At 40.2% G+C, this 26,711-nt stretch overlaps 2 protein-coding genes across 8 annotated transcripts in view; one reads left to right on the top strand and one right to left on the bottom strand.

The window, feature by feature from the left end:
* Positions 1–26,711, bottom strand: part of IQGAP2 (IQ motif containing GTPase activating protein 2) — a 122,838-nt gene that overhangs the window by 20,427 nt on the left and 75,700 nt on the right. The window contains exons 8-19 of one of the 7 annotated variants that reach the window (XM_059836464.1): positions 26,103–26,284; positions 25,434–25,521; positions 24,709–24,872; positions 24,104–24,191; positions 21,485–21,648; positions 20,797–20,957; positions 18,327–18,451; positions 16,521–16,684; positions 8,155–8,245; positions 4,062–4,223; positions 2,736–2,878; positions 1,624–1,794 (exon numbers count right to left, since the gene is read on the bottom strand). In XM_059836464.1, coding sequence (XP_059692447.1) covers positions 1,624–1,794; positions 2,736–2,878; positions 4,062–4,223; positions 8,155–8,245; positions 16,521–16,684; positions 18,327–18,451; positions 20,797–20,957; positions 21,485–21,648; positions 24,104–24,191; positions 24,709–24,872; positions 25,434–25,521; positions 26,103–26,284 — 1,703 coding nt within the window. The remainder of the gene's footprint in view (positions 1–1,623; positions 1,795–2,735; positions 2,879–4,061; positions 4,224–8,154; positions 8,246–16,520; positions 16,685–18,326; positions 18,452–20,796; positions 20,958–21,484; positions 21,649–24,103; positions 24,192–24,708; positions 24,873–25,433; positions 25,522–26,102; positions 26,285–26,711) is intronic. The other 6 variants (XM_059836465.1, XM_059836466.1, XM_059836467.1 and 3 more) reach the window with 6 other exon arrangements.
* F2RL2 (coagulation factor II thrombin receptor like 2) lies at positions 10,172–14,231 on the top strand. The gene is made up of 2 exons (XM_059836474.1): positions 10,172–10,406; positions 12,132–14,231. Exons 1-2 carry the CDS (start codon positions 10,349–10,351, stop codon positions 13,220–13,222), a joined length of 1,149 nt encoding a protein of 382 aa, XP_059692457.1. The 5' UTR covers positions 10,172–10,348; the 3' UTR covers positions 13,223–14,231.

Here is a 26,711-nt window from a genome sequence, read left to right as displayed (position 1 = left end):
TGCTGAGGCCTCACCTGGAGTGCTGTGCCCAGTTCTGGGCTCCTCAGGACAACCAAGACATGGAGCTCCTGGGTTCAGGTGGGTTCAGTGGAGTCTAAAAAGGTGATGAGGGGTCTGGAGCATCTCTCTTACAAGGAAAGACAGAGGGAGCTGGGTCTGTTTAGCCTTAAGAAAAGATGACTGAGAGGGGACCTCATCAATGTCTATAATAATCTGAAGGGAGGGTTGATCAGGCTCTTCTCAGCAGTACTGAGTAAAAAGGACAGGAGGCAGTGGGCAGACACTGATGCACAATAAGTTCCACCTGAGTATGGGGGAAGAACTTCTTTACTGCACAGGTGACCATGAACTGGAACAGATTGACCAGAGAAGTTGCAGAGCTTTTGGGGATATTCCAGAACCATGTGGATGCAAGCCTGTGCCACGTGCTCTGGGAAAATGCTGCTTAAAAAGTGAGTTTGGACCAGATGACCTGCTGTGGTCCCTACCAGCCCTACCCATTTTGTCACTCACTTGCATCCAGAAATTCTCCCTTACCTATCTGGACCCACATTGTTCTTGCCCTGGCCTCTTTTCCAAGTTAATTCCTTCAGTTGACTCTGCTAGCTCAGAAACAGACACTTGTCAAGGAACCCAGTGACAGGCATAACAGATACTTTTATTGCTGCTTTTGCCTGTCATCTCTATCAGCCAGTGACACCAGCCTTGTTCTCTATTTGTTGTCTTTCCACAAGAAATTTCTACTTTAATGCGAATGAAAAGAAAACAGAGAACAGCTTTATTTACCTACATTTCTCCATATTTTGAACCCCTGTTCACACAGACTTTGAATTTCTCAAAGTACAATTCTTTACTGGGCTCAGACACCATGCTGGAAAATGAAAAGTCAATCCCAATAACAGCTACTAGACGCAAAGATATTTGTCACAATGAATTGTTAAACATAGTTGCTGTAGATTTATAAAATTCTCTTGTGTATTTTTCCTTTTTTTTTTTTTTTTTTTTGGGAGTGGGTGGTGGAATGAATTGCTCCGAATAGGAGCTGGATATTTCACCATTTAAAACCAGTGTGCATGCCTCTCTCAGTGTTTGCACCCTCAGCAGAACATTTCCTTGTAGAGTTCAGCACACTGGAAGCATCCAAGAAATACTGCCAAAGAACACCAGGGCAGCTGCCACTCCCTGTCCAGCAATGACTTCATGGAGCAGAAACAAACCACTTCCAACTAGGGATAGTCTAGTAAGGAATGTATTTCTTAAGTCATGCTTTGCCAAGGAATTTTTGCTTCGATACTTAACAAATACCTTCTGGTCTTGTACTGTGCGTACTTAGGCACACCACAAAAAATCTGAGCATGTCAGAACAAAGCCAGGGCTATGCATTAATAAGGTTTTCCCAAGTAACTTTCACTGGAGGTGGATACAATTGATTCTTTTAAAATTGGATATTTGCTATGTGAAAGTACATATATTTGTAGATGTAGAATTTTAAACTGCTGCTGCTGCTGAGACCAGGGAGACAGATCTGTTTGAGAATTTTATCAGTGGTAGTGATCAGTCACGTCACCTGTTACATGCAAAAAGCAGCCCAAGCCACATTACCTTCTTGTTCTAGAACAGTACCTGTATTTTGATGGCAGATGGTTCCTGGTTTTGAAGATAGGCTTTTCTGTCCTGATAGTTTTTTCTGACTAAGAATCCCCTTGCTCGGGCTTGCAGCCCAACAATCAGATTTTCATTAGCAAGCCACAGCTGCTCTCGATTGTAATCTGCTGTAACTTGCCCAGCAATGTTCTGTTAAGAGATGATGGAAAAAGGTAATTTAAAAGACAGTCCTGGAATTTGTACTATGTTCTCTCCATCTCTGCAGTTTATGTTCACCCTATCCAAGTCCCTCTGATTTACCCCTACATTTTAATCAGTAAGAAGAAAGAGCTGCATTGTTACTGCTGAGCCCTACATGACAGGTAACTGAACAGCTTTCAAGCTTCAGTTATTCAAGTGGGTATGCTATTTCAAGAGGGTATTCTTTTATACATTAGCAGGGTTCTGCTTTCCTAACACTTACAAGTGTCTTGTACAACTCAGACATCTAGAAATACTAACTGAAGCAGCAAGCTCTCTGTTGAGGGCATTCAAGTACTGCTGCATTCGGAATTTCAGAAGGACTTACTCTGACTCGAGTTCTTTGGGTAGAGGAGTAAGCCTGTAACTTAGGTGAGCTGCATCAGAATATAGAAGAACAAATTACTCAGAGGCTTGTGTGATCTGCTTTGTTCTATTTCACACTAGTGCAAAACCTCGACAGTCAGGAAGCTAAAATAGCACAGTCATCCTCTTAAATCTGGAGATACAAGAATGCTGTCAGAGGATTAGATTTAAACAGAAAATGGTGGTTCCACCTGCTCACAAATACATGGTAAAATTATTTGCTATAGGTCAATGCAAAATCCTATAAAAGGATATGGAAGCAGTCAGACTTTACTCCATTGGTGTGTGCTGATATGCTGTAACTTCCAGTAAGGAAATCCCTAAATCATTGCCAGACACTAGACAGGAGACCGTGCTGCCTATCACTGTCTGCTTAGACTTAAGTTGCTGCTCTTGTCAGAAGCAGATACTGATAAAGTGACCTTCAGTTTCACCCACCACAGCCTCTTGATAATTTCATGTCTCACGCTCTCTCAAATGTTTATGGTGCTTTCGCAACAAAAACCAATGTTTTAGCCACCTACCTGGATTTCTTCACCAGTTAACCATGAAGTTTTTGGTACAACTCCTCTGGGGGCAACACAGGTACCTTCCTCAGTTTCCACATTGTAATAGTAATCATACATGGCTTTCATTACAAGTTTAATCCATGGACTTTCACTAGAACCTAAAAGCAGTTCATACCATTAGTGCACATTTGTGTCCTGTTTCACTGATAAATTACAGCTCTCCCTACTCGTTTCCCCTCCCTGTACTTGCTGTGAAGCCCTTTGACATGCAAAAACTCTGTATATCTTGGGCTTTTCTGTAGTAAGGATTTTCAGAATACCCTGCTAGGTGGATGAAGGTAATTCCTCTAGAGCAAACTGGTGATAAGGTTAATGAAACAGCTACGAGGTTGGTACAGATCTGCTGGCAGCCTCTCTAAACCCTAACTGTCAAGTCAGTGCTCCTGAAACAGTGTGTCCTCTTCTTACATCATCACTCGTAAGTGAAACAGACTGTGTTTATAAAAAGTATTTTTCTTGTCTTCTGCCCAAATTCTGGACTTACTGACTCTTGCCTCATGCACAACATTTCCTATATCCACATCATTTTCTTTCTTATTGCTTTGGTAAACCAGTCTGCATCCTGACAGGCAGGAAAAACCTCATTTCCTCATGGACAAAAGGCCCCAAGGTAAAACTAGTAAGGCCTTAAAAGTACTCATGTTGCAAAGTGAAACATGCCCATCTGCTGTAAGAACAGGTACTACACTACTGACAGTAACTTTTTTTGTAACCAGTAGCTAACCTTGGCTGCTGCTAGCTATGACCAGCTTTTGCAGCTCTAACATGACAAAACATCCCATCATCTGTTAAGAACAGATTCTAGCCCCAGCTTTTACTGGTAACTGCTGCTCTGGTAATGCACAGGGACCATAATTGGGCTGGGAACACTGTCAGATACTGGCTTGATCTTTGACAGCAAACTGTAAGACTCTTCTGTGCACCACTGCATCTGCTAATATGAAAAAAATTGTCAGCAAGTAATAGAGTTTTCTGAGAGAATGGACTAATCTATTGAGCACAGAGGAGCTGCCCTAAATTCACTCAGAGGCAGGTTTGAGATTCTAGGAAGTCTCTGCTGAACTCTGGAAATTACTAGACTTAGTTCTGAGCACGTACTGTGGTCTGCATTATGCGTGCGACAGTACAATGTCACATAAAATGCACTTGGAAAAATATAATTTTTCAAAAGATTTTAAAGCAGCAGCAGTCTCCCTCAATTTGCAGATCCTTCCTGTTCTAGTTTTCTGGTTGCCCTGTGATATGGACAAGTGGAACTGTCCTGTTTAGGAAGTTTTTTACCTTCTGTAGTTTTCATGTTCTTGGCTTCAGAGAGCTTCCTGAAGTAGGCTTCAGCACATTCAGGAATGACTCGTAATCCAAACCTTGACTGTAGTATCATCAGGATTGGCTGTGAATCACCTTTCTCCAAGCTCTTGTTAATCATTGATATTCCAACAGCCACTAGGGTCAAATAATAAAACAGAAAAATTAAGTATGTATAACTCTAGCCTCCAGAAACTTTGAAAACAGACTTCTAACACTGGCACACACAGACAACGTGGCATACACAGCAATTCAGTGCTTTACCCATTTCCAGCTTCCTTCAAGCTTGTAAGGACAAGTGTGTTAGGTGGAAAGTCTGCTCCAGCCAGGCTTGGATGCAGCCACAGCACAGCTGAGAGCTGTCTGAGGGCATAGCTGCTCCCCATCACGGGATGTACCAGGTGGCAGTAGGGCAGGGGTTGGGGATGGCAAATACCCACACACTCAGCCTGCCCTAACAGACAGGCCATCATCCACTGATCCCTTGGGAGCCTTCTAGAGGTACGTGAAGTAACTTGGTCACAAGCTGTAAGCATTAACATTCCCTTCTTCTGTACAAAATAGGAATTAAAACTGATTGCCTTGAGTAAATATTTGCAGCAGCCTACTCAGCATCCTGAAGCAACACTTTCTTGACCTTGCCTCCTCAGGAACCTGTTTAAAGCTAATTCATGGCCTTGAATTTGCCAGAGATGCAGCTTTTGCTTTCAGGGCATATAAAAGCACCCTGAGAGGTGATGCTGTGAAGGATGTGCAGGCTTTGATGTTTTATGGCATTACCCATACTCTAAGTCAGGGCTTCCTTGCACAGATCCCACCATTGCTGAGGGAACAGATTCCACAGCACCAGGCAGCATACATGTGGAAGCACATGCCACTTCAAAAGTATCTTACTCACTAGATGTTTAGGCTGCTTTAGAAATCACTGCTCTGGTCTTTAAAGGTGCTCCTTCACATCTAAATTCAATATCCATGCACAAAAGAACAAGAGAATAGAGCTAGAACATCCATTCTGTGCTTTGAAACAGACCTCTGCCCAGCACACACGTGTACTGGAAATGTCTTTCTACCATTGCTGTGGCTCTGTGATATTCAGGCATTGGGCCTCAGCAGCAAGGAAGCAGAAAAAACTGGGAAGCCACACATTACAGCTGGCTGCTGCTGGCCCCAGACTCATACGTGGTCCCATGTGCCTCATCAACTCTGCTCAGCAGCATTTGAATGCTTTCCTTCCTCCTTTTCATCATGTAGTTAAGGGTGCTGGAAGATACTTTTACAAAGACAAAAGAAAAGACTGCTTAAGCTAAGATTCATTTATGTAGGTCCACTGCCATCTGGCTTTTTGTCATCTTTTAATTAGTTATGTTTGTATTTTTGAAGGAAAAGGTAAGGGAAGTGTTTATCAGGGAAAAAACCTCAACTCAGCAGAAATTATTCCTTTCATTTTAAGTGCTAGCAATTAATACTGTGGCTGTTGCTCTAGAGAAAAGGCCATTTGGACCCTGAAAAATCATAAGATAACTGGGGGTTAGCCATCCTCAGCTGCCAGAAAACTGTCAGCTCCAGTCTGCTTCTCTAGCAGTTACGATGCCAGTACCAGATCAGCACTGCAAAGGGCTTTTTTCCACACCCATCCTCCCTTTTAGACAGCTGTGATATACAGAACCACAGTTGTCTGGTGTGATAAGCCTGAACTCTCAACAAGGCCAAAGATCAGCTTTTTCCTATAACTTAGGCTCTCTCAGGACACACAGACTTCCTGCTTTGACAGACTCTTCCTGTGCAAGACTGCAGTGTTCAAATCTACTCCTGAAGGCTGTACAGCTGATATTGGGCTGATCTCTTTTTGTCCTCCACTTAGATAAGGAGTACAGTGGTTGAACTCATTAAACAAGTGAAGCAAGGTGATACAAAACACAGAGCAAGCACCACAACGAGTTAGGAAGTGCACCAGCACTTACTGAACACTTCTTCCTAAATAAAGGTAGAAGTCCTTTACTGACAGGGACGACTGTAAAAGCCTTTCAAAATTTTAATAGTCTACAATTTAGTATTTATATAAGGCATAGTAGTTAGTTTGGATGCGATCAAAACTGTTTCAGTACCACTGCCAGTATCTTCTCCTATTTTACTGCTTATTTTATTGCCATTACTGCAGGAATCTCAAAACTCCTTTTTAAACTGAAAAAATACATCTTTGACTACCTTGTAGAAGTTTTTGAGTTGCTTGTTTTTCAAAAACAGTGCTTGTGTGACAGATCAAATGAAAGTTCCTTTCCAAGTTGTGATCAAGCTGAACTTTAAGTTTAGACTACGTGAACACAACAAGCAAACTTCCTGAGACAGGATGTGCTGGTTATAGGAAGTATCAGGTTCTGTGCCGTAGGGAAATGTTAAATCTCAGGTTTTAGCTGCAAAATTTTAGAGCTTTTAAAGAATGTGCTGTGCTGACAGTGCTTCTTTTCAACCCATAGGGCAGAGTACACAAAATTAGGGTTTTTTTCCTTAAAGTGAAATGTTAAAACAGTTCCACTGAGCATCCTTAATGGTGAAAAGCTGTGCATTTGCTACCAACACACATTATAAGAAAATATTTTATTACAACAACTAGGGAGTGAATGGACCAGTGATTTACCATTAGCAACATTGTATGGTATTGCTGTATGAATTACGTTGTCATACATATTCTTAATGCTTTTACACCAGTGAACACTAATGAGGGAATTTTTAAGTTGCTCTTTAGGTTTAACTCAAATCTGTTTATAAGCTACGTGTTTCCTTCCCTTCTCGGTGCTCATGTTTCCTCATGGCTCTGAGTGGCATTCATGGGAAGCAGGTTTTTCCACAAAAGAAGGTATCAGCACTCCTCAGTACAAAAGCTTGGTTGAGACAATGTGTGTGCCTCAGAAAACAAAAGCCCAGTGCTTTCTATGGATATGTGACCTACAAAAATACTTCACCTATCTCCAGTGTATCTGCCTGGTTATGTGAAGATATTAGTTGTTTAAATTATTCCTAAAGTTACAGTGACACAAAATGCAATGTTCCTGTAGCAGGGGTAGCTATTTGTAATGCCTGTTTGTGTTGTGTTCCACCCACAACTTCCCAAGCAGCAGCTCCTGACGTGCCTGTGGGCTCACAGCGGCCGCGCTGCGCCGGACAGCTGAGCACAGCGCTGCAGGAATGCACCGACTTCAGCACTTGCATTCACGAGCTCCAAAGGTGCAACAGAAAGAAACACTGACTCACCCAAAGCCAAGTGAAGCAGAAGGCTGACCAATACCCAGTGCCTTGTCTGTGCTGTGCTTGGCCTGGCCTGGAACAGGCAGGCACATCACTGTGCTCGCCAGCGTGCCCCATAAACCCAGGGGTGCTTGCTTCTACATTGCTTGCCAAAGTTTATTATGTATTATGAATATTTTTTTATAAAATTATTATATTCATTTAAAGCTTTGACAAAAGGTGTTGAGTGCTTTCAGTACACAGCTCTCTGACAGATTAAGCCTCAGCATTTTTCCTACAGATTTCCTCTTCCTTACAGATTGGAAGAACATATACTTTTCAAAAAGAGCTAGCATTCCTTGTACACTGCTTTAAAAGTTTATATGTTCCTGATTTTTATTTGTCAGCAATCCATAAAAGATAATATAAAGATATATGAATAAGCAAAGTTGTAAACATAAAAATTTGCCCTTAAAATATGCATAAAGATTTTAATCTTAAATATAGCAAAACAAGCTCGCAAATAGCATATCTGTTCTCATTCATATATTTCAGGAGCTACATGCAGATACACTGACATTAGAAAGATTGGTCATGATGTAAACCTGTATAACCAAGTCCGTTGAATTATTAGCCACACCTTAAAGATTACCACTTAAGATAGAACTGACACCACTCCTGTAGTTTTAAGTCATCTCAGTTTTAGCATAACAAAAAACACACATTCATTTCTTTTCATGTATTTAAAGAACTTGCACTTTCCCTGAAGCGGAAAATATAAATTACCAATTTCATTTTCCCAAGACCAAGAAAAACAAGAGCAGTGGAGATGCAGGTTAATGCTTACAGGTTGCTGCTTCTTTTATGTTGTTATTGCTGTCATTGATTCCTCTTTGTATTTCATCCAGCCACAGAAGCGCTGTTTCATCTTGAGATTCCTGGGAAAAGAACAGTAAAAGCCTTGAAAAAACTGAATAATAAGAGTTATCTCAATACAGTGATATAGCTCCAATATACAATCTCTGCTCTGCAAAGCTCTAGAACACAAAAAAGGATTTGACTGTTTAAAATCATCAATGAAACACATTAATATTCTATTTACTGACTTGAAAAATACCCAGTTCAGATACTAATTTATGAAAGTTTTGATGTCTAGAAGAACAGAATTTGCTGATACTGCTGGCATAAAATTAATTCTACTAAAGATCAATAAAAATGGAAACATTTTTATTTCCATGATATGTAGGCAAAGTAGTCTGAGTCACATAAAACCACACATTACCAGGAAGCACTGTGATAGTAGGAGAGAATAGCAGAAGACTGCAGGAAGTTGGCTTTCTTTCAAAATCCCTTATTTGGAAAGGATGCTTGTGTATATCTAAATACACGTTACATTAGAAAATAACAGTGAATACTCTCATAGAAAGACAGCTTTAGTAATGATGACATAGCTCATGCAAACATTTCTGTAATTGAGCCGCAGAATAAACACTGCTCTTCTTTCAGGCCTAAAGTGCATGACATTAAACCAAATTTAAAATAGAAGGTGTAGTAGAGTGGGATCAACATCCCCACTAACCAGCCCTACTGCCCAGATTCACTGGTGATACCAGCATTTCAGCAGATAAAGCAGGGTTAAAATAATATTTAAAATCTAATCCAGTAGGTGGGTGGGAAATTCATGCTGAAGAGGAAGTAGGAGTGTCAGGCCTATAATAGACTAATCATGAGAGAGGCTGGAATGTATCGATTAAGAGAGATCTAGGAAAATATACACACAAATATTTCAGGGGAAAAAAAACAGCTGGAAACACATTCAGACTAAAATAGTGTGGACAAAGAAGCAGCTTTGCGATGAGTATCCCTGGTTAAGCGCTGAACCTCAGGCCAAAGATCTAAAAAATCTGATATCCAGAGAAACTACAAAGAGAAAACAGGGAAAAAAAACACTGAAGACATGGTCTTCAGCTTGCACCATATATCTAAACAAGGTGGCAGAATACATAAATAACATGAAGTGGTGTCAGACAGTCACGGGACAGTGGACACATACTGCTTATTTTTCTACCAAGTGAGAGTTAGCACTTGAGACAATATGTAATAAATTCCCAAACTGCCACTGAATTTTGAGAAAAGCATTGAGAGCTCCTAATCTGGTATCCAGCTTTTACACATTAAATACAATAAAAGACAAAAAAACTGCTCCAGAGCAAGTGCAGCCTCACAACTAGCCTGGAAGCTAGACCAAGGCTTGGGCAAACTATGCTTGCTGAAACAAGCTGTTGCTATTTGGCATTGAAGGGAAAAAAGAGGGGAAAAAAAAAAAAGGCCAGGCAAAGTAAAAGGAAGGGATAAGGAAGGGATCAACAAAGCAGCAAATGAAAATAGGGGAAAGGTTTTAGAGGCTGCAGTCTGTGGAGGAGGAGAGGAAGTAGGTGGATTGAAGGAGCCAGACAGCTAACAGTGGGCAGGGAGGCAAAAAGTAAAGCAGAATGCTGCTTTCCTAAGGCATTTTCGTATGTGTGGCTTCTTTCTGTCTCAGCCTTTTGCTAAACTGAGATCATCACACTATTCCGCAAGCTGGGCTTTTCTCTGGAGAAGGGTACAGAGTTCAGCCACGTGACATTTTGGTCTCTGGACGAGACCCTTGAGGATTTACTAAACACCCCCTGATTTTTCCAGAAAACACCTTTTTATTCCAAATATCTGTATGCACAAATGTCAGTAGAACCCTGCCTATCAGCTTCAGGCTTGTGGTGAATTAGGAGTTAAAATGCTGCTGTAAAGCAATTTTATCTCTGCGTTGGGCTGAGGCTGAAACTGAGTCATGTGTGCATATTTGGATACGTCACACCCTCTTGCTGTAGTAGACAAAGAACAAATTAGTTCCTTACCATAAACCTCATGCTTACAGGATGCTTCTGGAGGACAGATCAATCATTCTTTAGTTCCTTACAGAGGGGAAAAAACCCCCACAAAACGCCTCTTGAGATGAACTAGCACAGCACCATTGTTCAGCTGGCTGGATTTCACACACTACAATGAAGATACTGCTTTTCACTGGACTGCTCTCTTTTAGCTCCGGTCTTGGCACTACAGGTGAGTCCTCCAATCTGTATCTATTCCATTTTTTAGTCAATAACACGCGCTTTTTGATAATGCTGTTGCTCTACCAGCTGCAAACTTGAAATGAGTTGTATGTGCATGTACCAATTACAAAAAACTGTTCCAGGATGTCTCCTTTAAAGCAGATTTTTATTCTTTCATTTCAGTGACACCTTACCTCTGCCAGTCATTTTCTATAAAAAATTTTGTTTTAGGGGACTTTCTACACTTACTGAAGACACATCTTTTATCTAGTATTTTTGTAACAATACAATAATTTTAAACCTGTAGTGTCTTGTTTTACAACTTCACAGACGGTGCTGTTAGAAGGAAATGCTCAAATGACTATTGTGATATAAATAGCTAAAGGAAATGAACAAATAATAAACGTTCCTAGAATTAAAAGTGTTTTCAAACCAAGCTCATTTTGAAAAGCTGGTATATGTAGATATATACACACACACACATACATAATATACATATATCTATATGTATGCATTTATATCCATATCTATCTACACACACATCAGCCGATGCAGGCACATGTATGACTTTTAATGAGTGATCAAAACTAGCTCTCTGGAGTAAGCATCAAAAAACTACTTAAAATAATAATTAGCAAACTACATAATTTTTAAATATTCTACTGTAAATCTGACAGTGAACTTTAAAAAAACCTATTATCTTTACTTAATTCAAGTATGGAAACATAAAAAAAGGAGTAAAGATTTTCACCCATATTTCAGTTTGATTCTGAATTCCGGTTTCATGGCGCATGCTGAAGGCTTTACAATAAGTATTTTTGCATTAAATGCAGCTAAGTAAATTCAAGTGACAAATACTTACACAGTTGTTACTGCTCAAAATCTATTTTACAACACATGGCTTTATAAAGCATTTTGAACACATTTGTGCTTCATGTGAAGATGTCAATATCTCTACAAAGTTTTCTACTGAAGACTGAGGAACAGGTGTTAATAAAATAGTATTTAGTATTACTGTTTTTGCCCACATGCTGTCAAAATTTGCTCACAGATAATTTTCCTGCTGCTTGAAAAGTTTTATTCACTTCCCAGTAAATCACACCTAATACCTGCCAAACCATTTGTTTTCAATTCTCAAGACATTAGCCTTGCTCAGGTATGAGAACCTGAAAAGATCTGGTTTGATTTAGTCAGAAGCTGAAGAATAACAATTTCTCATGTGAGACAAAAAAAACAAGGGCAATTTCAGTTTTCTAATTTGAAAGTTTCAGTCTGCATTAGACTAGATAATGCTTTTTGCATCTTTTGCAGTCATTCATTTCATATGTGAAGTGAGACAAGGATAGTAATGGTGTTTGATCAAGCCTAAACAAAGACTGCTTATATGATGAATGACCAACATTCCTACTACTGGGTAAAACCCTCCACTGGTCATAAGCATTACAAAAGTGTCTGATGTTTTTCACTAAAGATTACCAAAACCACTCAAAATGCAGAAAGATCAGCTAACACTACATTAATGATGAATTTTCAAGATTTGGTGTGAAAAGATAAATGAAGGTTGATGTCTGTACATTTGAACACCCAAAGCAGAGGTGAATATCCCCCAAATCTTTTAAACTTATATTGCTTTTCATGTAGAGATGGTTATCTTTCTTTTCTCCTGAAGGTGAGTTACATTGTTAATACAGTAGTTTGTCCTTTTTAACAATTTTCACTTTGTTTTATTTCTAAGCTTCAGAATTTTCACGGAATGGCTCTGCAATTAAAACAGTGTCTCTTATCAAAACTTTTCGTGGAATTTCCGCGAGGGACTATGATTACATCCCCCCTTATGCTATAGAAGGGGAAACAACAACCACCATCCATATCAGAGAAAACAAATGCACTTCAAAAAAGTCAAATGACTCCACGTTAACAGAAGTGAGCAACACCACGCTGGAGTACCTCACCAGCTCTCTGAGCACCAAGCTAATACCTGCCGTTTACCTCAGTGCTCTTTTATTGGGTGTACCATCTAACGCCATCATTCTGTGGATGCTACTCTTCAGGATCCGCTCTGTGTGCACTGCCGTCCTCTACACAAACCTGGCTGTTTCAGACCTGCTCTTCTGCATCGTACTGCCCTTCAAAATAGCCTACCACATCAACGGGAACAACTGGATATTTGGGGAGACCATGTGTCGCACGGCCACGGTGGTGTTTTACGGCAACATGTACTGCTCCATTCTGCTGCTGACGTGCATCAGCGTCAGCCGCTACCTGGCCATCGTTCACCCCTTCACCTACAAGGGCCTCCCGAAGCGCGCCTACGCCATCGCAGCCTGCGCTGCCGTCTGGGCCGTCGTCTTCCTGTACATGCTCCCGCTCACCATCATGCAGCAAAGTTATTATGTGAAGCAGCTGGACATTTATACCTGCCACGATGTGCACAGCACCTGTGAAACCGTGTCTTCCTTCCAGTTCTACTACTATGGGTCCTTAGCTGTGTTTGGGTTTTTGATACCGCTTGCAACTATCGTGTTCTGCTATGTCTCAATTATACGAACACTCAAGACTCACGAATGGTTCTGGTATGTTAAAGTCAGCCTTTTGATTCTTACCATCTTTGCCATTTGCTTTGTGCCAAGCAATATTATCCTTATTATCCATCACATCAACTATTACTATTACAACACAGATAGGTTGTATTCTTTTTATCTAATTGCTTTATGTCTTAGCAGCCTCAACAGTTGCCTTGATCCTTTCCTTTATTTTCTGATGTCAAAAATTAGAAGTCAATCCAATATTTATCTGACAATGGTTAAAATATCCAGGGAAAAATGAATTTATTTCTATTACTGGAATTATGGTTTTGTACAGTACTAACACAGACAGCAGCAAATCTCAGGTGCGACATTTATACTTTAAATAAAATGGGTTAGAAAACAATCTCAGATAAATTTACTTCCTTCCACACAAGGAATATCTTCAAAAATACACTTCTCCAGCTCTGTAACATTATTACATGTGTTGCAACACCTGTGTACCTAGAGTCAGGGAAGTAGCTCTGCACCTCCATTTCTTTCTGAGATCACTTTCTGGCCATGGAGAAGCTGCCAGAGTATCCTTCACCACAGCTTCTAAAACCCAGAAGAGGAGTCAGCATCCAAAAAGCACTTCTAGGACAATTCATGACACCTCAAATTAGCTCTCAGCCGACAGTCGCTGAAGGAACAGTGTTACAAAAACAAGTTTTTGGCCTGGAGAAAATGGGAATAAGCACTTTCTACTTGCCTGGGAGCAGTCAAGAGGAAATATTGCCCTGGATGTTGGAAATACAGAGTCCCCATAGGTTCACAAAACAGTAAGTCTACCACCATGGACACAGAACCTGACTCTTCCAAGGCTACCTCTCCCACGAGGCTGCCTAACCAGCTCTGCACTGGAGACTTGTCCTTCCACTTCGTCAGCGCCTGCACTTCCCTAACCCATAGGGATTGCTGGGAGCTCACCCTTATCAGTGCAAATCCAGGCATATGTTAATCTTGCTTGGTAAGCAAAACAGGGAAGCTATTTTGTAGTATTCTCTATTTCCACATCCTCACAGGAAATACCTACAGTGTTACAAATACTGCAGCTAGTTACCATTGACTACTAGTAAAACAATGGGTCAATTTTTACCTTTACAGAAACTCAAAATCTTCTTATATACAGCGTTCCGAGAAAATTACCTCAGTGGCTGTCATTTGAATTTGTAACTGCGGCACGTAAGTGAGGATAAAAATGTTTTATGTTGTTTTGGTAATAGTATTGTAAAAAACTTTACTTAAATAAAATGAGTTGCTCTGGAAAATGCCTCAAGGGAATTTGCAGCCTGATGAGGGTTCATTTTTTCTATTTCTTCTGGCTCTTAATTTAAATTAGTTTTAATCCTGCCATTTCTTCAACATACATAAGAACAAATTTTAAAGATAACTCTAAAATAATTCAAATATTACACAACTGTTGAAAATAAAAATGAGGTGAACCTAACTAAAGCCTCTGTACCTATCACACAAAAAACACTACAACCAAACATAGTAATTTGGTCCATCTGTTTAACCTCCCAGCTATCCACAATATGGTCCCTTAAGACAGGGCTACTCTTCACTGGGACCTGAATACACTTGGCTTGAAAAGGCTTTCAGAACTGTTAAAAGCTGTGGTTTAAGATTTACAGGACAAAATGAGTTTCAGGTTTGCATTTTCAGTTTCAAGCAAGGAACAAATAGGTCAGATCTGAGATAAGGACCTCTGATTATAAGGATAATTCATTCTGGCAGATTTGGGTGTAGACTCCCCCAGATCACCACAGCTATGGGGAAGTGACAACAAGATGCTTAGAATAAATGAGTAGGTTTGACACATATGTCTTCCAGATGTTGGGGCAGGAAGTTTATAGGGAGACGTATCTGATCCTTGTAAATCAAATACTTCCTTTTACCACAGCTCACTCTTAAAACATGCTAAACACAAATTCTGACAGATCTGCTTTATAAACAGAGATCAGAAAAAGTGGAAAATAGACTTCAGAAATTGCACTACCTTTACAATTGTGTTTGGATTTTTTTTTTAGGAAATGTCAGTCTAAATCGTATTTTTACCTAAAGAATGGTCATATCTATGATTGATCACTGTAAAGGGTAAGTATGCATCTGAGTGTTTCTTTTGGGAGCACTGTGTCTTGTTCTCTTCTGAAACAGGAGCTACACTCCTGTTCACAAAGTGCTCTAAGTAGTCGCCAAAAGACTGCAAAACCAAAATAGCTCAGAAAAGAAAGGCCAGCTGAAGTCTCTGGGAACATCAAAAATCTTATAATGAGAAGACTTCAAAGAGATTGTATAATTTTTGCTCCAAAATTTGGAAACACTCATTTGTTTCCTATGAGCACATTCATACCAGGAGTAGTCATCAGGTTTGCATCTGGGGAGCATGGGGGCCGCTGGCAGGAGAGAGCCAGGGTAGGACTGCTGTGAGCAGGCACCTGTAGGCTGCAGATCTGTGCCTTGGGGATGTCCTGGCTCTCTGTGCATACACATGGCATGTCCTGGGTCAGCACTGTGCAGCCAGCACCCTCACTGTGCACAAACACTGATCCCAGCCCATCCAGGACAGGTGAAGTCAGAATTCATGAAATCCTCTCCAGGCGAGGGAGAAGGCTTTTCAGCACTGAGGGCTCAGTGAAAACTGGGCACTCTGGTGAGAAATTGATTTGTGTAAACACCTTTCAAAAGTTCCGACAGCGCGGTTTCACAGCAGGTACTCCAGGTGAGGTGACATAAATGCTGGAAGACGCTTTACAAGCCAAAGTTTGCAGACTTTCCCCAGCTCACCATGTTGCCTCAGGGACACATTGTGTGAATTTTAAGTGCGTTTTCCAGAACATTTTAAGTGCTGTGCTAGTAGCTTTAGCTACTAGCGTTCAGTCACATCCTGCAAGCTGCTAGGCTGATCTTTGTTTATGCTTCCCTGCACTGTAATGCTGTAATGCTAACCAGGCCACCGCTTTTGGGGAAGCAGATAGCAACATCAGCTGAGATAGGTTTAAACTGAAGGCACGTCAAGACCATCAGCTTGTTATTGCATGATAAAGCTGTAAAAGAAGTATGTACAAAACTCCACTATAATAAAACAACATAAGCAAAGAAGGCTCCTCAAAATACTTCTCAAAGATTTGTTAAAAACCATTACAATTGTGACTTCTTTCTGGCAAAAACCTCACTTTCCATCCATATTGTAGCTATCTGCCTGACACTGTCCTGTTACTGTATCCTTATACAAATTCCTAACTGAGTATTGTTTCCTGCCCATATTTTGTAATAGCGGCAGCAACCTAGTAGAATTAAAGTAAGTGAGATTACAGCAGTAGCAAGAGATATGCAGAAAATGTCTTAATTTTAATACATTGAGTATTAATCCATTTTGCCAGTCAGAATAAGTTATAGTACAAACTTACTTAGTGCAAGTTTGCTGTCACTCGCTTATTTACAACCTCACTGGGCTAAGATAATGCAAATATCAGGGGACCAGGACAGGGACACAGAAGCAAGTGAAAAGAATTGGCATTTTCCTTCTCACAGAGAACAACCATAAAAATTCTAACCTTGCATTTTTGTGCTTTGGCATGGTGCAGAACATCCTGATAATGCCTTGCATTTACTGGTCTCACACCTTGCAGCTTGGCTGTGGGCAATAGCAGGGCTTCTAGAGTTTTATCAGGATTTCCTTGGTCAACCGCTTCATTAATGTGTCCAATTGCAATGATTCCTGTGAAACAGAAAAGTTACTAAAGATGCACTTATCAAAGAAAGTTGCAACTTTTTGGATACCACACACAAACAAAGCAGTAACACGAAGAACAGAAAAATCACGAAACAAGAAGCAGAGGCAGCAACAGCAACTGATTTTAAATTATTTTTGTTCTTATATTCTTTGATGCCATACAACTTTCCTTCCCATCACAGTTATTGATATATCTAGATAAAACTCTTCCTAAAAATCAAAATTAACCTTGACAAAAAAGAGAAAACAGATTTTTCTATTTTCTGGGAGGAAGCACCTACGTTAAGCTTAAGAAAAAGTTGGGTGTCACATATTAATATGTTTAACATATTGGCTGACAGTGATGAAAATTTTTCAAGCGATTTCAGACCACATAAGTTGAAAGCCTGATTTGGACAAATACATGTATACTGCACTCCCAGCTACAGCATTACTTAGCAGCTTAACCTCATTTCTTGTTATTTCTCTGGAAACAACCAATCTAACAATGATGACCAGTGGCACTCGGTACTTCAGTCAGGAAGTAAGGCCAAATGTATTTAATAAAACCTTAGCTTATTTTCTTCAGACTGGGCCCCCAGTTTCAAATCGATTTCCTCCTGCCCCTAAACAAAACTGAAATGCATTGCATGTAGTCCCTAAAGGGGACCACAGAAAGGCATCAGTCAATGGTTTCACCATCACCTGAGAGGAATGACATCCCTGCTCCCTCTACAAGTGTCTCTAGACCCAGCACAACCCACCTGGTGAGGTCAGAGATCCAGGTCATCATCAGGCTTGGGGAATGAGCAATTTTTCCAAGGTGGTCCAAAAGAGGGACTATGCAGATATGGGACTTGCTTAAAGAAACAGAGCTCTCCCTTCTTCCTCTTCTCTCTGCCCATCTGCCCTCTCTAAACATTCCCAGGCAGAGGTCAGTGTCACTGAGAGCAAGAGCAGCTATTTTGGTACTGAAGACTTTCACTGCTACTGCAAGGTCTGTTCCAACTCCTAACAAGTGCAGGGGTTCAGACAAATTCTGCGGATCAAATAAACTGCTCAGCACCCCACCTTGTCAGAGGGTACACATGGCAAACAAGCTGTGAGGATCCACTGGACTAGATTTAGGAAGCAATAATCCAGCTAGTTTTAGAAATTCTGCAATATAAAATTTCCCTTGCAGGTATGAAACAGCAGCATGCAGGACACTAATGGCAGTCCCGGAAGGGCAGGAGCAGCCTGTGTCAAAGGCTTACAAAGGCTCTCAAAGTGCACTGTGACTGCTTCCAAAGTGGCAGGCAGTCTGAAAGCTGCCTCTTCCTGCTTCAGCAAATCTGGCATAACTTGATAGCCTCAAATTTCTACATACAGTGCCCAAAGTGAGACCATCCAGGGCTGGAAGACACTGCCAAGCAGGCAGAACCATTGCATTTTAAACACTGCAGAAGGCAGGCACCCTGTGATGTCCTTCAGCTGTCTGAAACAAACAGGAATACTTCAAGGACGTTCAAAGATCATCAGGCTTTCAAAAATTTTAAATGCTCTTCTCTTTTCAAGAGTGTCTGAAGGAGGCCGCTCAGTTCATAGATTTACATACCAAAGACCTGTCTATGACCTCTGCGGGCAATGTGGAGGAAGAATTACTTACTTTCATTTTCTTCTTGAATTTGCATATTAACCATGTCAATGCAGTTCTGGATATCATTCCAGCTTAAATAATCTTGGCCTTGAGATGAAGCCTCTGACTTAATAGACAATAGTGTATCAGCATAACTATAAGAAGATATAAAATACATAAATGTATTTCATATATAAGATAAAGTGCCATAAAGATTTAGTCAGATGTATCATCCATCATTTAGTGACTAGTATTTTTTTTCCAATGACTCAATTTCAGACAAACTCAGCTCTTGGCAGAAATTATACAGACATGCAAGCTGCCTGTTCTACACATGCATTTCAGGATCTGAAGAAATGGCCCTGCAATTCGGAGAACTTTTCTTAGTTATATGGCATGATAGCAATACACACACGTACATACAACTTGCTGTGTGGTGCAACAGATAAATGTGGGGAAAATTAGTCAGCTTTTTCCTCTAGGAAGCTATTGTTGTCTTCTTGACACTAATTCAAAGACCAGAATTTCAGCCAGTACTATTAGGTAGTAGCATCTCCCGCTACCTCTATGAGAAAGATGATGAACCATGGGCAAGGGACTAAAAAATATATAATTTCATCCCTCTTCCCACAGCTCATGACCGTCCAAGCACAGACTCTGTATCCTGTGTCTACTCTTCCTAGAAAGCTCACAGATCAGATGAGCTTCACAGTATTTCACATTTGCACTACTTCACAGTAGTGCAAATTCACATATATATAAGTTAAATAATTTTCATATTCCCAAATCAAGCCTAGAACTGCTACAGTATGTCAGATAAAATACATATATTCTATTTCCATCAGAAGCCTGAGGTATGAATGCCTGGCAGAAAAAAAAAATATGAGAGATTCATAATTTGCTAATCTGATTTGTCTTTCCAGCATCTAGTGGCCTGTGTTTAAGGGTTTCTGGAGCTGGAGACTGTGTATCACTTCAACTGTTGCAAACAAGGCTACACTCCATTAATTTACCTGTCCTATTTTAAAATCTTATGTATCATTGAGGAATTAGCCCCACTATGAGTTTTGTGAGATGACAGCTTTTTAAAAAGCAATAAACTTTATATTTGATAGGGTCCAATATTTACTTTAATAAATTCTCAAAAATCCCCAAGCAACTAGAACTACTAGAATCTAGTAACTGATTCTATTAAACTTCTCCACAACATTCACAGTTTTGGAGACCTATGATATACTTCCCCTAAATTTTCTCTTCCAGGAAACACATTCCAAACAAGTCCATCTCTCCTGATAGAAAGCCATTGGGCAGCATCTCACTCAATGAAATTTTTCTAGTTCTACTGTATCTCTTCTGGTACTGTGCAAGTCAAAGCTTCCTGCACTATTCAACATATGGTTGGCACCACAGGTTAACATAATGGCATAATATAATTTTATTTAGTTGTCAAGTCCAACCAATTCCTACCTGTTTCATCTGTGTTCACTGACTGTGTAATCTAAAGATTGGGTCAGAAACATCACCAGAAATGCTGCACTTGGGACACTTCAGGGCCATTTCTGCATATTTATAACATTGCTTCTCTTGCTCACAAGCACCACCTCACATCAGCAGAGGCAAAGTAGCAGATTAGTTTTGCTTCATTTTACGTCATTCTTCTTCTCTCTCTCACCAAAACACTGGCCTCTTATTCCTAATCTGACTGCCTTCCTCCTGGCTTTGAGACACCCAGCAAGGGCCACTCGCAGATTCATGTCCTCTGACAACCTAGTGAAGATCTTCAGCTTCTGTGGTCCCTTTTGCCTACTAATGCCTTCCAGAAGCATGTGGAGGCTTCCACTGCCTGTGCCAAGAGACAGGAACTGGTCCACACTCCCATGCTCTCCCTTGCATGCTGGGGGCACAGGTCTCTTGTGTTGCCTGATTTTTTTATTCATAGACGAGAGCAACTGCAGTAACAGCATGTCTGTGGTAAGTCAGGCAAGTGACAGGGCAAGCAGCTGACAGCCAAGTGAAGGCTATAATGTAATGTTGAACATATGTGTATGCCACAGCATTGTATTCACTCATCTAGCAAGGAAAAAAGGGCTTGGCCGTGGCTCAAGAGATCACCTGGACCTTGAGGCATTAAACACTCTCATTCCAAAGACCATCTTTCAGAATTGCAGAATGGTTAGTGATTAACAGGTTCCAGCTACAGCTGTTTTATGTTTTAGTGTCTGCAAAAATCCTTGTAAGATCTTCATGTTTGCTTTCTGAGGATGTTTTCCCTGCAACTCACATGTCTACAGCCTTCAAGCTGTGTTATTTCTTATATTTAGGTTCAACTAGTACAGCAATTGTCGCACTCTCCCTTATTAATTTAAACCACAGATGTTTATCTGGAAGCTCTTTCAACTTCACAGCCACAACACAGGACAGCCCACCCAAAAAAAAAAGCCTACTTATTTTTTTCAGAAGTTGCCAAGTCTCATCCAGACAAGACAAAATGAACCTTTACCGTTGCAAGTTTTCCTCTTCCAGATTATTGAAGCCAAGGCATGGGTTTCTGAGATGATTTTTTATCATTAGGATGTCCTTATTTTCCAAGGTCTGGTTTAGCAACACAACAGCTGACAACATTTCTACTGCAATAGACAGTTCATCATGTGCCAGGTAGTTCTGTAGGACAATAATGTACTGCAGTCAGGAAGCTAATAAGCAGTGTAACAGATTTGAGTTACACACTCTAGATACCATCAAGGAGATGGGCTTGATCTAAGAAGCCTGGAAAGTTTCTAAGTCACAGGCATGCCAGACTGACACAACAGGGGGGTGGAGCTGAGTGGGTTTCTGTGTTCCATCCAGTCTGCCTTTCCTTCTTTTGCCCCACAATCTCATCTCTTCTGATCCTACTCATTACTTTTCTACACAATACATAAACCAGAGTTAGTTCTCATTAAGAGCATGCAACAATTAAAAAAAGTCAGTTGATTTGTTGCAACACAAGAGCTCAGCCAGACTGAAGTGTGGCAGGAGACAAACTCTGCAATGAAATACTGCCTTTTCAACCAAAATGATTCATGCAATACATAACACCATGGCAAGAGAATTATGTCTGATTTTACACAACAACATGCTATGTTTGTGCTCTTTCATGGTCTGGCTACACAACATCAATGAGCAGGTTGTAAGCTTTTCACTCTTACCACAGCATTCTGTTGTTGGAGGTTGAACAGCTCAGTCTGATAGACAGCAGCAGCAAATGAGTGAACAACAGGCAGCTGTGCCTCGGGTTTCATCAGTGCAACCAGTGTTTGACTAGGATCACAGTTACGAATTGCTGTATTTATATTGTCAACCGCTATAAGTTCTAAAGAACAGCAGGGGAAAAAAGCTTATTAATTTTCATATGCTGTTTGCTCTTCATGCCATGTAGATGACAATTAGGTTATTACAAAGAATATAATTTTCTGCCATAAGAGAAAAAAACATTTTTGTAAAATGATATGACTGCTGAATGTTGCAAAAACTGTCTCTGTTCAAAGGTATTGAGCAAATAATTGACTGGAGGACTTTAAAATGTCTGGACTTTCAGAAATGAGAGACTGCTTATTGCACCTCTAACACAAAACAAGGAGCTGACCCCACCCTGGCACAGAGAAAGATTTAACTCCTCCTGGGTGTGCTTGCAGCAGGTTCTGCTGTGTATGTCAGCTCCAGCACCTCAGTTTTGCTTCACCCCAAATGCTCCCTTCCTGCTGCACCAAATTTCCTCTCTCACCTCTTCCCCTGGCAGGATCTAATTGAGCTAGCTAAAACAGGCCAGCACCTGAAGCACCACCAGCATTATTAGTGTCTACTTCAGGAAGCCTGGTGGACATCAGCCAGTTGTATTAGAGGGGTGGGATTTTCTGCCAGAAAATTAGTAGCTGAACTGATGAAAAAACACATGCTATGGTTTCTAGAACTTGCACTGCAGGCCAACACCTGTTTGCTTTTCTACCAGTGTGGAAGTTTAGTCCTTACAGGCACTGCCATCTAGAAATGAATCCCTTTGCTACAGCTCAGATTTTAATTTAAACAGGCAAATAGAGGAATATGAGAGTATGAGTGTAAACCTTTTCAGTACCTCAATAACTTGTCTGTTTTGCTTTTTGCTGGACTGACTTTGTCAGAGGTTTGAAGCCCAGCAGAAAAATGCTGAAAAACACTTCCCACTTGGGCAGCTGCAGAAGCATTACAACATCCCTCAGCTTAGTCACTGCCACCATAATTGCACACCTGGAGGAGCCATCTGTGAAGAAAGGCAGGCCAGGACACACCCAGGAACACACTGTACAAGGCACCACACTGGTCTGGCAGAAAGGGAAGCAACCTTGAAGGTTAGAGCACACGTGGCCAACTGAAGAATAGCAACTATGCAAATACCTTTTCCATCAATAAGCCCCACTCCTCTGCCTTATCGCATGGCTTTTCTGTGTACTGTTACCCAGGGAACATTTTAGTTACCACTGATTGCCCAAATCTGAGACAAGACTTCTTCTCCAGAAGACACCATCCACAGTTCATGTATACAGCAACTCTCAGAGCTTCTTATACAGAACAAACTCTTTGAAAACCTTTTGGCCAGGCCCACCTAAAAAAAGCCCCTCTCCTCTCATGTAATTTTCTCTGAAGCATAGTCATATGTGGCCACGTTGTCCCTGAAGACTGTCTCTATTGGCTATTCCTAAAGTTAGCAACCAGGAAAGGCTCTCACAGCTACAGCATGCATGCATGCTTTTTTAAAGAAAAAAGTAAAGAGGAAAGGAGTCAAGGTCCACAAATGGACTAGACTAGTTCTGCAGCCAATAACCAAGCTACTGACTTCTAGTTTTGAAACCCAGCGTGCAAATTGCAAAACATATTTTACATTGCTCACAGTCTGATAACAAAAGCCACTATTTTTTTTCTTCTCAAGCCAAACAGAAGAGCTAAGTTACTCTCCAGATTGCTGTTAATGCTTTTCACACATCATATCTTCTTCCTTTCCTTTAGCAAGAGGTAACTCTTTCAGAGTTACTGATAGATCGAAATATAGTGAAGTATACTGAAATACTTCTCACTATGGCTAATTAATCTGAAACAGGCTAACATTTAAGGTATAAAGTCAAATTTATCTTCTGACTTAAGCTGACAATATAGCCTTTAAGGCACATCACAAAAGCAATCAGCCTGGATTTCAAAGCATTGAATACAGTACCAGAGACAAAATAGCCATGCCCAGATACATATGAAATGACAGCAGATCAACCAAAGATTAACTTCCTAGCAAAGAAGTTTCCAGTCAAAAGCAGCAACACATGCACTGCAAATTTAGATCCCCTTTAACTATATTTTTTTTTTTACTTGCGTTTTGTGGCATTCTTAACAGACTAAGAATAGGTTAGATTTAGATGACATGTGTCTGAAAGTGAGAAAAATTTTTCCCTGCAATGTAAAAAAAAATCCTCCATCTTAATTCTACAAGCATGGTCATTGCTCCCAAATGAGTATTAATACTGTACTGATAAATACTTGTTCAAGCCATCAAGTTTTCAGCTTTTTGCTGCTGTGCTTGCCGGTAGCTCAAATCTCAGTTTTTTCAATAAGAGTACCTAAATACTCAATAATGCAGCACAGATTGGTGACTTGGCAATTGTGACACTGAGAAGAAAGATTATGAGTGTAAAATGCAACACGTGGCTTCAGTTTTAGAAACCTTGTTTATGTGCAAGAAATGGTGGACTCAATTATCTTAACATAATTAAATGGTGATGGTAAAGAGTATTAAAACAGTTACTCACTAAGCTTGTGAGCCTCAGCTTCCGCATTGGCAACACTAACTTCTTTCTGTATTTCAGTTTTGTCGAGCATATTTGGAATGCCTGCTATCTAACAGATCAGAAAAACAAGGTTTGATTATGCTTTTGTTTGATGGGAGATAAGGGATAAAGTCTGGTGATTGTACACTGGAATTTGATTGTACTATCGCCTGTGCATCAAATACAAGGCTCAGTAAACACAGCATTAATTGTTTCCTGTGATTTTCGTCTTACTTAAATTAACGGATTTTCTCCTTAAAACCCAATTGGCCCTTTATTTTAATGTTAATGATTCAAGATTACTTTTATTTGCACTCAAGTTACAACTCACTTTAGAAACAAAATATTAGGGGCTGCATGTTATACCTTAAATTTTCTTCCTATATCTTAGTTAGTAAATACTCACAAGGATACCATGCCCTTTAGAGCAAATGCAGCTCTTTGGTGTTGATTAGCAGTTATTCTCAAATCTTTATAAAACTTTTCATAAATGATGTAGAAAGGCAGAGTAAAGACAATTTCTCTCTGGATTAAACCCAGCTAAAAAATGTGCAAACTGACACGTAGTACCTATTCAATTTGATTACCTGCATTTTCTGTTCTTTAGAATCACACAATTGCAATAGGTACCATGAGGAATTTTGCGGCAGAACTTCAAGTAGGCTCAGAGCAGGGCGGTTCAAGCCTGCCATCAGTGCCCCTTCATCTTGCTGGTCAATAGCCTCATTCACTTGGACTAAAGCTATGTGAACTGAAATGAAAACAATGCCTATAAACAGCAAATACAGCTTTCCTGAGGAAAAGAAGTCCATTGCTGTCAGCATCTCACTTTTTGTAAGAGCCAGCTAGGGTGGCAATCTTTATCTAGCAGAGAACTACCTCTTTCATATCCAATCCTACAAAGGGAGTCTCTGGCTCTGTGTGAGCCTGGGTGGAAGCAGTTCAACCACAGCTAAGCAAAAGTTTATGAATGAATTTTGGGTCTATATAGAAGAGGGGGTCAAAATTTACAGTATTCTGCACACAAAAAGAACATAAAGAAACAGAGCAAGCAATAAATGATTTGATGCTGAACTGAGGAATCCTTACAGCAAAAACCATGAACAGAAATTAGCCCCTCCCCCCACAAAGATTAGTAGAGAAGGAATAGCATGACAAAAACAGTTGTAGACAGATATTAGCCACTTGTGCATATTTTACAAATTTCCAAAGGAATATTTTGTTTGTTCAGGTGGACTCAAGTTGCGTTCCTCTGGAGTCTGGGAGATCACATATTTTGTGCATACTTCCACGAGGATCCAGAATAGCTTACTGTTTATTTTATTGATATTGCCTTGAATCTCAGCTTGTGTCAGCAACTCCTCGTAGACATCTCTCTCTTCATCAGAAATTGTGCCATTCTAAGAAAACAAAATTGTTGCTAGTTCACACGAAACAGTTTGCAGAGAGAAAAGCTATTAGCCAAAGTCATTAAAACTGCATCAGCTGAAGTATTTGCTGAATGTATTTGTAAAGCAATTTGTTGACTAAGTGAACTGAGGAAATTAGCACTTTGTCATAGAGGCCATTAGCTCTCATGTAAAAGAACACAGCAAATAATTTCACATTAAATATCTGTGGCAGAGGTTATACTTTATACTCAAAGAAGGGTATTATTGTGTTTACAACTTTTTAAGGAGTAGATTTGATTCTCCTAAAGCAATTAATGGAAGAAAACTAGTTTGTTTTTTTAATTTTTAGTCTTCTGGTATATTTAGCCTTTGGGCAAAGTTAAGCTGCATCATACTCATAGTAATCATATTCTTATAAAATTGGCTCTTAGCTTATTTAATTTCCTTTATTTCTCTTATTTATCTTAAAAATGAGGGTTTCTTCCTAATTGTAATAATTTTAAAAATTAATTTTTAGAGTAATAATAATGCTATAGCATGACAAGAAACATGAAGATACACGTGTACTAGGAGTACAAATAAAACACCACTACCTTGAGTTTTGCATTTGATTCTTTCTTCCTTTTAGCATCGAAGAGTTCATTCTGATAGTCCTGTGCCAGCTCCTCATCCACATTGAGCAGCATTGCATTTGGGTTCCTCAGGGTCACAATGGTTTGCTCAGCTATTCCCTTCTCAACAGCTTCGTTGATTGCTATTACAGCTGCATGCACTAAAATTGAAAGCACAGTCCTAAACTTCAGGAAGCAAAAAAAAAAATCAAAGCTGTCACTGTTTCTTCTGATTTATTGGAAAGGAGTGTTGGATTTATGTTCAATAATTTGCAGATTTAAACATTCCACACCATTTTTCCCCTAGACTGCAGAACTTGGTGTTTACTCAAAGGTGGCACATTGCTGTCTGTTCCATGTTCACCCTTCCCCCAAACAGGGGAGTGCTGGTTTCAGCTGGGGCACAATTAATTCTCATCTCAGTGGCTGGCATGGGGCTGTGTTTGGAATTGTGCTGAACACAGAGTTGATAACACAGAGATGTTTTTGTTATTGCTGAGCAGGGCTTGCACAGAGCCAAGGCCTTTTCTGCTTTTGGTGCAGCCACACTGGGGAGGGGACTGGGGGTGCTTGGCAGGCTGGGAGGAG

Source organism: Haemorhous mexicanus, chromosome Z, assembly GCF_027477595.1.
Source record: "Haemorhous mexicanus isolate bHaeMex1 chromosome Z, bHaeMex1.pri, whole genome shotgun sequence".
Classification (NCBI taxonomy): Eukaryota; Metazoa; Chordata; class Aves; order Passeriformes; family Fringillidae; genus Haemorhous; species Haemorhous mexicanus.
The sequence above is the reverse complement of the archived record's forward strand: the minus strand, read 5'-3'. Positions and strand labels throughout refer to the sequence as shown.